The sequence below is a fragment of the Lutra lutra genome, chromosome 4 (assembly GCF_902655055.1).
Source record: "Lutra lutra chromosome 4, mLutLut1.2, whole genome shotgun sequence".
Taxonomy (NCBI): Eukaryota; Metazoa; Chordata; class Mammalia; order Carnivora; family Mustelidae; genus Lutra; species Lutra lutra.
Genome location: NC_062281.1, coordinates 113651314 through 113666785, shown reverse-complemented (window position 1 = coordinate 113666785; position 15472 = coordinate 113651314). Strand labels below are relative to the sequence as shown.

The 15472-nt window shown below is 36.7% G+C and overlaps 1 protein-coding gene and 1 long non-coding RNA gene across 5 annotated transcripts in view; one reads left to right on the top strand and one right to left on the bottom strand.

The window, feature by feature from the left end:
- DPYD (dihydropyrimidine dehydrogenase) overlaps nucleotides 1–9259 on the bottom strand; it is an 853664-nt gene extending 844405 nt beyond the window's left edge. The window contains exon 1 of the mRNA XM_047727240.1: nucleotides 9099–9259. Within this exon, the coding sequence (XP_047583196.1) occupies nucleotides 9099–9137 (39 nt within the window). The 5' untranslated portion in view covers nucleotides 9138–9259. The remainder of the gene's footprint in view (nucleotides 1–9098) is intronic.
- Nucleotides 9260–9338: 79 nt separating this feature from the next.
- The window catches only part of LOC125098420 (uncharacterized), a 104870-nt gene continuing 98736 nt past the window's right edge, over nucleotides 9339–15472 (top strand). For all 4 annotated transcript variants that reach the window (XR_007126816.1, XR_007126819.1, XR_007126817.1 and 1 more), the window contains exon 1: nucleotides 9339–9531. This is a non-coding gene — a long non-coding RNA (uncharacterized LOC125098420). The remainder of the gene's footprint in view (nucleotides 9532–15472) is intronic.

The following is a 15472-nucleotide window of genomic DNA, read 5'->3' as shown; positions in this document are numbered from 1 at the left end:
TCTGCTAGAGTGGCTTAAGGAGAGGGAGGGGCACAGGGTGGCAGGAACAATATAAAAGCTTCTATTTTGTTCACACATTGGAACATTTGCAGTTGTTATATTTATTCACTGAAGATAAAAACCTGAGATTTATCCACTTAAAATAACAATCTGAAACCCAGCTTTACTCTTCCTCTTCTCCTTGGAAGAAAAAAATACGGAAAAGTCAGGCAGTCAAGCCATGATCTAGAATGAAGCATCAAATAAGCACTGAGTCCAAATGAAGTCACACCCACATCAAAGGAAACTGTATTTAGATGCCTGTGTGTTCTGTAACCTTGAAAGTGATGGGGGGATGCAGCAAATGAGTAATTGTTTCCAAATGCATTTTGTCCTGTCTTTGCACCCAATAATAGACCCTTTTATCCTTTTAAAAACGCTTTTTTTAAAGACACTTAATTCATTTGAATCATGTAGGTAGATGGAAAAGGCAAACGGAAATGAACTATGCACTATATATCAATGAAGCCAACCCTTTCCAATGTACTTTAAGCAAAATGTCTTAAGAAAAGAAATACTGAAGCATTATTATAAACAACTAAAACAAAGTAAATTTCTGATCATAAAGGAGAGTTCTGAATAAGTTTTGGTATCTTCACTCCACGGAATCTCATGGTGCTATTTAAAACTATTTTAAAAGTAGTATGAATCAGGGGAAATAGTTCTGATTGGAGAAGGAAGCAAATATAAAACTCAATCTGACAAAAACTGTTTAGGAAAAATAGTTCTTCAGTTTAGGGAAAATAGGAAAAAACTATTCCTTATGCATAGGAAAGAAAAACACTGAATTATTTAGCAAGGCTGTTTTGGGTGGTGTGACTATGTACATTTGGGGTCTACTTTTCACTTTTGGCATTTTTTTCCCTGTAATGATCATGAGAAACAATTTTAAAAATTAAATCAGAAGAATGAAAAAAAATGTATAAAAGTTAACTTTCCCACCCAAAAGCATCTTGTTATGAAAGCTGTCATGGTTTATTTAACCCTAGGGATCTATGAGAAGAACTGAATAGCTTTCTTTGAAGTATGAGAATTTTAAGCATTCTACTCCAGTACTCCCCAATATTTGTCATGTAGGAATATCTGAAAGTCCCCAAAGGTTTGAGGTCACTGTGATACAAGGAGTCAGAGAAAGGTAACCTGAATCCCCTATGGGCTAGAAACCCAAGGATTTAATACTCTGGCTTTCACTGACAGTTATCAATCTACAAACACTCTGGAGAAGCACTAAAAGATTCCCAACTCCTTTTTAGAATCTCTGATCATAATTTCTAGTTAAAGACATCATCATCCAAGAGATACAAAATATGAATTTATGAATTCCAGATCACCTCACAGAACTCCATCGCATGTAAAAGGATTGGACTTTTTCTGTGTGCCCAGGAGAGATCTAAAAAAAAAAAAATCATTCATTTGATTGGAAAAGAAAAAGAAGGCAAGCAGGAAGAAAGTTTAAAAATCAGGTAAGCATACCAATTCCATATAATAGGTACAGATGGTATACTTAATCCCACCTAGCATGTAAAATAGATTAGCTATGACAATATCATGTCTGCATTTCCTTAATAGGATCAATCAGCAGGTCACATTTCAAACAATTTCACCATTGCCATATTTTATTACAAACCTTCCTTAAAAGACTGATCAATAGCAAACTCATTGAGAAGTCAGCAAACTTCATAGTGGTTGAATGCTTTCCACAACGTTAGAGAGCAAGGGATCCATAGGGCAAACTTATTTCCTGGCCTGTCCCCTATCCTATCCTAGAATACTTGCATTAATTAACATACAGTGAATACAGATTCTGTTCTATTGCTTTGCTGAAGATTTTCACATGGCATTTACATTAGACATACTAACATTTTAAATTTTTAACATGCTGCTATAGTCGATTTTCAGTATCATTCAAAGGATTTCACAAAGATTAAATAAAAGATCTACTTAGGCGAGTCAGTTGTGGGTGGGCAAAACAAGTTGAAAATTAGGGAATGAAGTTTGGATAGAGAAGTGTAAGCGGTGGGGGGAGTGGGGAGGATCAGCAGAGTGGTGGGTAATAAGATATAGGAGGAGAGGAAGTGCAGTCAGGGCTTCATCCATGAGCACCATCTGTATAAATCAGGCCTGGAGTTGACATGTAATTTTGTGTGGGTCCCCTGAGAAGTGGCCCTCAGGGCTTCATTATTGATGAAGAGATTTTTCTTCAAAGTGGCCCAGTCAGCAATGCCTCAAGGGGACATTCATAAGCACTCATAATATCAATTTCCAAGCACCTGGGAGGTAGGAACACAGATTGTCTCTTTAATTATTATGATAGAGGTAGAGGATAGTAGGAATGCTATTATACAACCAAGCTGAAATTCTCAAAGAAATAAAATTACCATAACCTAGTATAAAAAAGTTTAATATTTGAGTCATCTTTCACAAAAAGCACACTTTACATTTCCTGGTTCACAATAGGTTGATCTCCAACTGTTTACTTCCTAGGCTGTGAAAAAGTTTTCATGAACATACAGTATGTGCAAGGATGCTTAGAAGTTTGGTGGGGGGACGTCTTTCAAGCTAGTATACTTAGAGAAATTATAAGCTTAATCCAGTTTGTACGAAGAGATATCTGAGTTTTGTTTTTGGTTTTTTTTTTTTTAGTAATTGTGCAGAAATTCTTTTTCATCAAAGGATGATATTAAAGCCTTCTAAATATAGTTGAGAATGCCAAGAAATAATTTTCACCAATGCACTGGTCCTGATATGGTCTCAAAAACAACCCAGAAAAACACTAAAAAACAAATCCATATGTATACTGCAGTAAAATAGTAAGGGTCAGGGGGGTCAGCCCTGGATTTGAATCTTATTCCCTAGTGTATTAGACGTGAATAATCCCATGTATAGACAAATCTTATGCCACATACTTCCTTTGAATCCTCCTCCATTTACATTAGAAGGTTAGCAATACAGAGGGCATTAAAGATATTTTTAAAATAGAAATAGAAAATGAAGTGGGTCTTTTAATTAATCTGGATTTCAGAAATTCCCCCTCCTCATTGGTAATATTCACAAATAAAATTCAGGAACTTTCTTATAAAACATATCTGCAGCATTTCTGAATCTGTAATGAGCTCTCATCATAATTCTTTTTATCTTCATTACCCCCCCTTACATATTTTAACAGACTTTGATACCACTACTTAATTTCTGGAATTGAATAAAATTCCAGCCAAATGATGCTTACACAATACACATGATACATGCAGTAGTGATATTTAAAAGAAGTACTGCCATTTAAAAAACATACACTTTATGTGACACATGCTGTCTGAGGCACTGGTTGTATAGGGGACACTAATTAATCATGATAGCTATTGCATGACATAATTAAGCTTAATCCAATTGACAGAGGAAGAAATAATAGTTCAGGAAAGAACTTGACCACAATCACAAAAACAAACAAAAAAACAAACAAACAAAAACCAAGAAGCCAGGATTAGAACCCAGGCCTGTTTTAATATGATGCTTTCTTTTTAAACTATGAACTAGAGCTTGATTTTCTGAAATACAAAAGAAATAACTGTATACAAAATTACTGACTTCCTAATATCAATAAATAGATATCTGTGGTGAACATTCTAAAATAAAAGTACATTGAGTTCACCTCAACCAGCATAACATTTTAATGTCAAGCAATGGAAGAAGTAATAATTATAAACCACAGGAAATATATAATCCTATTAAGAGTTATCTCAGTAATATAATTGGCTCCAGGGTATCAGTGAACATCCACACTATTGATGTTTGAGGCCAAAAAATACCTTGTTTTGATATAGAGGATTAAGAGCAAATGAAATTCAGAAGGTAAACATGTCACATTTGAAAATCAAAATTCTGACTATAGATAAATTTGTAATCTTAGAATGCCTTACTAATTATTTTTGAATTAAGGTAAGGTATAAATGACATAGAATTTTTCTTACAGTTTTAAGGACTGAAGGTTTCTACCACATATTTGTCATTATAGACCTACATCTAAGAAAGAAAAAAAAAAAACAAAAACAAAAAAACGGTCAATTCTATTTTTCAATATCCGCTATCACCACGCTGAAGTCTGGATTATAACAAGTATCAGATTTTCTTTGTCAGATTATTTTATAACTTTTTCAGTCTCATTATCTTTAATTTTAGTGTTTTTAATTTTATAACTTAAGTTTATGCTTATTAAAAATTCTCCCACAGTGGCCAGATAAGTTTACCTTACTGGAAAGTCTATTTTTTAGTTCTTGAGTTGTTCCCTGTTTGGTAAAATGCTGTATTCAAATAGTTAATGGAAGACACTGCTCAAAGATTAACCAATTATCTCAGTATTTTGGCCCTAGATGTCTTTCACATTCTTATCAACTCCTTACTGCAAATGTTCAGCCTTCCAAAACTGAAGTTTTCTTCCAGAATGTCAAAAAGAAGGTTACTGAATTCCAGCACATTTTTACAATTAAGCAATTGGACAAGAGTATCCGCTATGATTAAGATTAAGCAGATCCAATGTAAAAATTTCCCTAGTGAAAGATTCATCATTAGTCATTAATCTCACAGTTTTTAATTAAACTGCTAAAATTGGTCACTGAATCAGTGTGCAGGTGGTAGATTTTTTTTTAAATGTACTGAAATATACATATGGCCATGCTTACATAGGTAAATGTACCTTAAAACTGCAAGGAGCTATCATTTGGAATGAAGTAACTTCCCAAATCACATAATGAGACACATTTTTACTGCCAAGATAAATTCCTTAGAAAGAGAAATACTTTAAATATGGTCCACAGAACAGAGGACAAGCAATTTTTAACAACTTAAACTCATAAAACAGGCTTAAAGTTAAATTAAAAAAAAAAAATTAAAAGCCTTAGCAAGTCAAGATAGCATTCCCATAGATCAGTGGTGCCCAATCAATAAAAGAAAGGAGACGAAAGAGAACTGTCACTTATACACTGAATAAAAAACATTAAAAATTTTAAATAAATAACCGTAACTTCTGCAAAGCTGAATCTTTATTCTCTTCTTTGGATCCACCACCCTCCCGACTCCCCTGGTACAAAAGCAGTTATGATAAAGGGTACTCTGAAATACCTTGCTCCATCTCTACCAATTAATTCATAACCCATGCCTTCCCTTTTTTCAAAATGCTCCTTAAAATGAATATTCTCCAAGTAGTTTCCTTTATTTTCCCATTTACAAATCTACCATTTTATGAGCTTATTTTCTTAATAAACAAAAACTTCTCAATTATCTTCTCAAATGGAAGCCAGAGTATAAGTAATTCAAAAACTATTTCTATTTGACTTGAAATGCACTGTGATTCTGTAGACAACAGACTGAAATCCTTTTTTGATTGAGGGTAAATGTGAAATGAGTTTATACCCTTTAATAGTCACTAACTGATAATTCAAGGAATGGACCTTGACTTGTGATTGGGAAAGCATTAGAGTGGTAGGTAGCAATTTAGTTTGGCTGTAAATATTTACCAAAATTACTGTTATTTAAAAAATTAAAAGCCTCCTGTGGCTATATACATTTTTCTTTAACTATTCTTTCATAGTCTATTCTCAATGATCCATATCAGTGGAGAGGAACAAGACGTTGAACACAGTACATTCTTCCAGAACCACTCTTACTTGCTTTTAAATGGGGAGATATTGATATTATACTGGTTATCAATTCAAACTAAATGAAATACTATGAAGATAATGATGAAGTCAGGGAAAGTGATCAACACTGGGTATCAATCTTCTTTGAAACCTTCCCAGGAGAATTGTTATTCAAATCATCTAGACAAAATTCAGCTTTATCCAAAAATTAATTCCATAAAGTACAATGACTTTTAAAGTATATAGCTACTATTAATGAACTTTAGAATGCTAATTATTCATGGTCAGTGATTTTCCTAAGGTATTTGTTCATATTCTTATTTGTTTAACATTTGTCCTTTTTCCTAACAAGATGTCAATTTGTGACATTCATTGTATTTTCTATTGTGATTTTATTTGACAGATTATGCAAATGTGACTCAGAGAAGCTAAGAAACTTGCCTAGAATCACACAGCTAAAAAGAGTTAAATTAGACCTCAACCCCAGACACTTCGCTCCAGATCCTGTGGTTTGAATCACATTAATATGTCAGGGGAAAAAATGAACAGAAAAAAACAAAAAAGCAAGTACAAAAGCAAAAACCTTAATTTTTTTAAAGATTTTTTATCTATTCATTTGAGAGAGAAAAAAACAGGCATGTGCACAGGAGAGCAGGACAAAGGGCAGGGTCAGAGGGAGTGGGAGAAACAAACTCCCAGCTGAGCAGGGAGCCCTGCAGGAGCCTGGATGCAGGACTAGATCCCAGGACCCCAGGATCATGACCTGAGCCAAAGGCAGATGCTTAACTGACTGAGTCACCCAAGCAACCCCCAAACCTTCACTTCTCATGCAGCTTCTACAATTACTACAGTGACAGTTTTTGAGTACATGAGTGAGGTTTTATTGTCTAATATATTACTTACATACTAATGCATCATTGTTACGCCTATCTTCCAGCCTGAAATATTCCAGTTTTGGGATTTGGTGACATTCTGATTTTTTTTCATGTTCCCAATCCTTCAAGCCCTGATGTAATATATAATTGAGGCTAGAAATTATGGAGTGAACACACAAAGCAACTTTGTATATCTCAGTAACTTTTTTCCTGAGAAACAAAGATATTTCTTGGCTGCTTCACTGAAACCTGAGATTTTGTAGGTAGCTTATGGGGAAAATTAAATCACTATTATAGAAGCTTGTCAACATCACCTTCTGTTCCTTTTACATTTATCAAGTGAATATGTACTTTGTTTCATACTGATTTTTTTTTTTAAGATTACTCTATGTACTTGAGACTAGAGCAATGGTCACAGATCAATCTCTAGACAATGATATTAATGAATTCATTCAAGGAAGGCAAATCTAAGGTATGCATTCAAATTTAATAGAAAACTGAGCTTTCATAATTCATTCTGATTCTTCAAACAAAAATGAACTTTGGTGAATCAATAGGATCAACTGAGACATCTATGCTTGATTGTGTTCCTTTAGGCTTAAAGTATTTTTCCTCACTGCATTATATTTTAATGATTAATTTCACGCTCTCTCATGGTACTCTAGCTCATGAATCACGGGTATTACTTTGAGAGAAAAGGAAGGTACTTGTATAATGAAAGATATTACTGATTAAAATGTGTTGCATATATGAACTACATAAAAGCTGAAAAACTTTAAATACCACCATTCTCGGTTATAAGTAATATCATACAGATCATGCTACATTGTAAGTAATATTATAAGATCATTCTAGATTATAAGTAATATCATACAGATTAATCCTCTAGATTAAGATTAGATTGAGGGGAATGAGAGGGTTTGGATTTTTCAAACAGTCTTGGTTCAAACACATACAAAACTAAGCCACTCATTTAATGTTTTACTGGCATCTTTTCCTTAGAGTTATCTGGTTAAGAACTGATTTCAAAGACAACTGCAGGAGAAATACAGAGAAAGAAATCAGTTAAGCAAATTATACACCATTCTAAAAGCCAAAAGCCACCTGCCCTCTGGCACTCTACTCTCTAAAATCAGTACTGCCTGAATGCTGTCAAGTTTGCTATTTAGCTAGTTTAAAAGAAAAAAAGAGAAGAAAAAGAAAAAGAAAGAAAAGAGAAAGGAAAAGAAAGGATTTGGTTAAGTCAAAGTAAGGACCAAAAAGGACCATGACATAAATCAAGTATCTTTTACCCTAAAAACACTAAATAAATATTGGGTTAAATATATCTTATCCATCAATATTTTCGAAATAGTAAACTATCCACGAGAGAAACCACAAATAAATTAAACAGACAGATCACTACAATGTAATTTGACTCTTGTTATTAAAATGGATTTTTCCCAAACCAATGAATGGAGTGGGGAGAAAACACTACTACTCACTATCTCCCAAAGAGAACACAAAGTTACTTCAATCAATGACAGAGGGAAAATGTGGCAAAAGCAGCTATTCTGCAAACAGGTGGTTTTAAACTTTTACTTAAGCCACTGAAAAGAACTAACTAGAGAAAAATTGTGTCATTTAGAAAAAAAGAGAAAATATACACAGATACACATACACACATTTTATCAGCAAGGGGAGACTAAAAAAAAGAGGCTTATAACACAACAAAAAATAAGAAGCAATTTATCTTAGCTCACAAATGCTGAACTGGATTAGTGTGTCTAAAATCACTGTTTATAATTAAATCCTTCTCATTTCATACATATAAAGATCTTAGGGAGAATTTAAAGGAAATGGTCATGTCACTTCAGGTAGGACATTATTCACAGAAAGAAAGATGACATTTTACAGAAAGCGCAAGAGAGAATCAAAAAACGTTGAAAGGAGAGAAAAATACAGCTCGTTTCTGTTTTTCTGACAGCACTGCATTTTTCATGTTCTCAATACTTTGTTCCATTCCTATGTTAAATAATTTCATAAGGAACACTGGCTAGCGGGGACTGCTATAATAGCTGACACACAGATCTCCTTTATTTCTATGTTCCACCTTTGCCATTATTCAGGATTCATCTATTGGATGTGGGGGCAGCAGACAGGTGCCAGGAAACGCAAACGGGGGAGGCGGGGGGGAGGCGAGAAAAGGTAAGTGTCAGGGTAGAGTAGATGGGAAATGTGAGCTCCTATCCTCCAGACTCCGCCTCACTGAACTCTTGTGCCTCTAAGTAATGCCATTCCGGGCAGGACAAGACAGGTTTCCTTAATCCCCACCAAAGTAAACCCAGATCCCAACCCAAACGGCACCCCCTCCAGTCGCGGGACCCCTCCACTTCTCTCCCCCGCTGCCCACGCTGGGCTCTGGCTCCCTGCCCCTCCACCCGTCCCGCAGACCTCCCACGAAGGCAAAGTTTCCCTCGTCTCCTCCTCTTTCCCGAGCGATCCCCGCGCCCTCCCCCGCACCCACCAGCTGGGCCCCCCTCCCGCCCCAGGAGACCCCGCGCGCAGTGGGTACCTCGATGTCCGCCGCGTCCTTGCTAAGCACGGGGGCCATGGCAGTGTTCACAGCCTCAAGTGTCCTAGTGACAGTCCCTCCTAGCGTCCTCTGGCTCTAGTCAGAGAGCGAAGTGACCGCCAGCCGTAGCGACAGAGTAAATAGGAAGCAGAGGGTCGGCGGCGAGGGGGCGGGGCGAGCGTCTGGAGGCCCCACCCCCGGGGGCGGGGCTGCGGGCTCGGCCCCGCGCCTCTCGGCGCACCGCACTGCCCCCCCGGAGCCACCGGGAAAGGAGCCCGGCCCATCCCCCAAGCTGGCTGCTTGTTTTTCTTCCACCCGCGGCTGGAAGGGAAGGAGGGAGCGCGTGCTCCCGGGACTGACCTATGCTCTCTAAACTGTTAAAGCCTGAGCTTGATAGGCGGGGGCCAGATGGGAGAGACCCACAGGACGAAAGGTAAAAGCAGTTGGTGCTCTAAGTAACAAATCGCTCCTTTTCTTTCCTTCCGCACGAACCCCGCGAGGTGCAGAAACATTGCTTATGGGCCGCTGTATCTCCTGGAACTCATCAGGGATGAGGTAGTAAACGTTCCTCCATTCATCCTGCAAATAGGCGGGAGAATGCAAGGGTGCGGGTCTAATGAGAGTAGCCAAAGCCCGGGGGTGAGAGCGGGGGCAGGGTTATAGTGGGACTGAGGGAGGGAGGCGAGCAAAATTTCTACAGCCAGAAGTGGCAAGTAGTAAGCGATGTAGGTGGTACAGAATCAAGGTTGTATTTTTGCAGGACAATCCTTTCTAAGGGCTATTTCCACATATATATATATATATATATATTTGTATATATATATATATATATTATTCTAAAATGTGAGGCTCTTTTGAAGAGTGCTTTATGTTTTGTTGCAGAGCTTGCTGTGGAGAGGGGAGTGATTCTAAATCCAAAAAAAATTCATCTTTGAGTATATGTTTTCAGACTTCCTTCAGTTCTCCCGGTGAGATAGTTAAATCGTACCCTCTTCTCCCAAACACTACCCGCTTACTTCTAGTGAGGCTTTTATCAGACTTCTTAATCTCTTGGCTAAATTGCAAGAACCTTGGATTTAGGTGTTTCCTTCATATCGTATTCTTTCATTAGTTCATTCATCATTTCATTCAACAAATACTTATTGAACATTTTCAGTGTACCCAATATCGCCTTAGATACTCTGGATATAATCTCTCTTCAGGAAATACATCACTCTCATGGAGATTATACTCGGAGTAAGCAAGTAAGCAAAATAGTAAGAAACAGTGTTGCCTGCTTGGGAGATAAAAGAGGAAAGAGACAGAATAACTAGGGTGTGGGTGCTCACCACCTTGAGTGGTTTGGGAAGACTTCTTTAAATGAACCATTAGATTACCTTGCAGAACCTGGAATTTACTAGATAGAGAATGGATGCATTTTCTTAAATCAAATAGTATTACTAAAAAAAAAAAAAACCTATAGAAACCTTAGAATCATGTTTTCTCCCCATTTTATCCAACCCCAAGCTCTTAAGATTCAGCCTCCTAAGGAATATTTGTTCATCTCTCCATCTTCAACACATCCACCAAGGCCCAAGCTATTGGTATTCCAGCTTCTAGTCTTTTCCTTCTCCACTCAAGACTGAGTTTTTAAAAGTATTAATTGACTTGTATTATGCACACACACACACACACACACACACACACGGACTGTATAAATCTTTCAGTGGTTTGCACTGCAGTCAAAAGAAAATACAGACCTCTTAACAGTCAGAAGAAAATAGTGACCTCTTAATAACCTCCCTACCCTTCTCCAGCCTCGCCTATTGCCATTCTTTCCATGATTCCGTAAGTTCCACCACAAAGTAACCTTCCCTTCTTCCAACCATTTCTCTTCCCTTTGCACATGTCCTCCACTTGGAGGATTCTTTCCATTCTATTCATCCTTTATTCTTATTTTATGGATATTCATCCATCCCAATCACCAAGATTAGACTCACCCTGTCTCTGTTGTTCTCTTTTTTTAACACCTGTGGGTTTTTTGTCATAGCCCTATCAAATATTATTTGCATATTTATTTCAGTGTGACTTGTTTAATAACTCTCTTCCGTGTAGAGTGTAAGCTCCAGGAAGAGAGGCTCATGTCTGACTTGGTTGTCTACCAGATAATCAGCTCCCAGCCCAGGACTACAGCATAAGAGACCAAGAACACTTGGTGATTGAATGAACACAATAGATCCTGAAAGTGGTTTATGCATTAAGCAGTTCATTTCAGAAGCTTTAGTTTCACCTTACCATGTATTTTTCTCAACATCCCACTTATTCCTGAAAAGTAAATCGCAATATCTATCAATGAATTTATAGTTAAAATGTGTCAGACTAACTACTTTACTTTTCATGAAGTAATGTTCCAAAGTAAAACGTTCCTGCCTCTTCCTACAGCTATACCTTACCTACCTCCAAAGCCATCTATATCCTCCTGGAGCTATATATGTATTATATATGTATAATAATACTTTAAAGTGGTATATAATAGTACTTATCATATACACACATGTATATATGTGCATACATACACATATATGGAGGAGAGGAAAAGGGTATATGCGCATATACCTATATAACATAAATATGTGAATGATGTATTTAATTATAATGTATATGGTTCCTTCTCCGATTTTTTTTAAAATTTTTTTTTAAGATTTTTAAAATTTATTTGACAGGTAGAGATCACAAGTAGGCAGAGAGGCAGGCAGAGAGAGAGAGGAGGAGGAGGCAGGCTCCCTGCTGAGCAGAGAGCCCGATATGGGACTCGATCCCAGGACCCTGAGATCATGACCCGAGCTGAAGGCAGAGGCCTTAACCACTGAGCCACCTAGGCACCCTCCTTCTCCAATTTAACCAGAGAGCTTCAATAGTCAAATTTCTAACTACCAGAGATAGAGACTTAGATGCTCTTTTATACTGCCCTCTACTACAAATCTTATCAGTTAGCAATCCATATTTTAGTTTTATAGGGATACAAGTGTCCACATTATCCTTAAGAGTTAGACACTGTATTTCCATATTCGCCTTTTGTGATTATTATTCTCCTAAACCACCATAGGATAAGTTCAAAATATGCTGTCTTTCTAGGGTAAGAGCTTCTTCAGTGCATCCAATAATCAAATATAAAATTCAAATGCTATTTTACAATTCCCCCTGACCTCACCAAAGAGATGTACATGGTACTAAGATATGTAATTAAAGGATTTAATCACGTTGCTCACATGCCACACCTATATTCTGTGATCAGTGATTGAATCTAATAATACTTTAAAGCCATTGAAATTCCACATTAAGCAGTTGTACCTGTAAGTAATCCAAGCTGTTTAAAGCTTACTGCAAATGCATTCACACCACACTTTTTAAAAGTTGTAAATTATGATGGCATTTGTCAAGCTGTCCCTCCATCTGGAAGCACAGTCAAATATCAGGTGTTACACATTAATTTTTTTGTAGATTTTGGAGAGACAGCTCATCTAATAGTGTGCAAATTCACCAAAATGCATTTCAGCCTAATAGTTTACATTACACGAATGAATATTATTATGATGATTATTATTACCGTAATCAGAATGAAAGCTTATGAATCATCTTTCATATCTGAAAAGTTATACAATACCACAAATTTAGAAACACAATAAAATGCAGATTTCCATATGTTTTATTTTTTCCCCTGTAGTCTAGCATTAAGCAGTTTTTTTTTTTTCCCCCGACACTCCTTGGAAGGTGTTTTCCCCCAAAAAGTGAGACTTTAATCGTGAGACTTATCTTACCTATCTGATTTTTTTAAGGCCAGATTAACTCCTATCCAAACTGACCAAGATAATGATTAAAAATCAGCTGGGTCAAAAATCTCTAGTGTTCCTACTCAAAGAGACCATAATGTATATGTTAGTTCGTATTATATGGAATAAACTTGGTATAATTTATTCAACTAGATATACCATGTATCCTTTATAACCATACACACATAATACACATGGGTGCTACATATTTGCATATCTATCAAAATGCCATAAAAAAGCATAGCTAACACAGAAACTACAAATCGCTCTCAGAAGTTTATTCAATGATTGTTTATTGAGTGCTTTTTCAGGCACTGTGATAGGCATGAGTGATACCTCACCATATATTACAGACATTGCCCTTGTTATCACAAAATTTAAGCCACTAGTTCAAAACACACACTGTCATATAGTGATTTTGAGTAAGTGGTCTAACCAAATGGGGTTATTATAAGAATTAAATGTTAAATTTATGTGATTGTATTTTGTAAAATGCCATGTAATGTTAGTTAAATATTAAAAATTTAAAGATATGCCCTCATATTCTAGAAAAACCTCATTGGCTCATGATTCACCATGAATGACTTTGGGTAAAATGCAGTGTGAATAGGAGGTTGATAGAGTTATCTGACTTAAAGTGGGGAAAAAATATCCTCTAGAATGAATATTACCTTATTACCTTGAAGACTTTTCTTTGGGCTTTTCTATCAACATCAAAAGTCACCATAATTCTAGCAACTGTCATTTAAAGCTGTCAGTTTGTTTTCTTGCTGGAATTTTATTCTTTTGTAATTTCATGCACATCTGCATTTGGGATTGAGATAGAACCTGATATAAATTATTCACAGTTATGCCTTTTGGTCATCTATATTGGATGCCAGTGGTGTGCCTCACGTATCCCCATCCTTCTGCCCAATCCACTCAGAGCTGAGATACAAATTTCCACAACTTCTGGGAGTGTTGGTGGTTGATAACTCTCTGTTAGGTCCCTCTTTGGAAAATCCCTCTGGCTAAAGAGACATTCACCTAAGGATCATGTCTCTGCCCAGAGTAGCAGGTATCCAATGACGACTGATGCAGGTCTATAAATGCCTGGCACTTGCCTCTATTCAAGACATCTTTGAGGGGCCATCTCAACTTTCGAGGTCCCTTGAGGGATCATCTGAGACTTTTGTTGAGATTGCAATAGAGTTCAGCTTCTCCTTCTACCCATCCTGCTTCATCTCCCACCTCCAGAAGTCCTCTTCGAGACAGCCCTTCCCAAGAAACTTCCTGCATGTACATTTCTTTCTCATGGTCCACTACTTAAGGGACCTAAGCTGCATTTTCACCACTGTATGTTGTTTAACTGATAGAATCTATCTCAGGTAAAATGCACTTAATTATCCACATGTCTGAACATAGAAAAATTGACTCCCATAATAAAGTCTTATTTATTTCAGTATGCTGAAATATTTCTGTATTTGTTCATCCATTTATTAATATCACAAACAACTGTGTGCCCAATATGCACTAGTTACAATAACAAAAACTAAAGATACCATGGTGAGCAAAATATAAGTGAACTCTGTGCTCATGCAGCTTGCAGATGAATTAGATGAGGTGAACATTTGTCAAGTAATCACACAGTAATATAATATTTACTGTGAAGAACAATATCAACGTAAAATAGAGGACTGTTATAGCAGAGGGACCTGGGAAATCAGTGAAGGACTTCTTAAGTAATTGCCCTTGCTGCTAAGATCTGAGAGACAAAGTTAAGACAAAAAGGAAGAGATCAAAAGCATTCCAGGCAAGAAAGTAGCCTGTGCAAAGGCTCCAAGGCTGAGGTGTCCTGGTAGAAGGAAAAAGAGGTTCGGATAGGTAGAGCTGAGGCAGCTATGGGGAGAATGGCCCAGAGTGTTGCCATGTGGTATTTTAGCCTTAGTTCGGGATTTTGAACTTTATCCTAGAAGAAGTGGGAAACCATGGATTTTATTTTTTATTATTTTTTTTTTTGAGCAGAGGAATGACGTGATCAAATACGTATTTTTGAAGTATCACTCTGATTGTAACATATGTGTAATGCATATTCATATATTCACTTGGGTGAGTGTTTTAAAATCAACCAAGCAAGTGATTTCTGGGGATAGGATCAGTTATTTCTTCCATATGCCAGCCAGGGTGGTAATCATTGTCACTGGAAACCAAAATAGTGAATTTTCTACCATATATTAATGCCATTGTTATTTAGTATTTTGTTATACTTATGAAGCAGAGCCCTGTGTTTTTAATCAGTCTGGAAAGAAAAACCTGCACCCCAGAAGGATTTCTGTCTCGATCAGCATCTCTATTTCTGTTTTCCAACATAAAACTATGATGATCCATTTTTAATCATCTGAATAATGAATGGCATGCTGTTCTTGTTCTGTAGTTTGTTTCTATGATTGCCACCTTCCCTAGACTGTAAGGCTCTTGGTGGTTTTGAGTATGCCTTACCCTTTTATCCTACATGCTAGAATGGATTCCCTTTTTGAATACAAGTGGTTGATTTAAAAAAAACACACACACAATTTAATGACACAA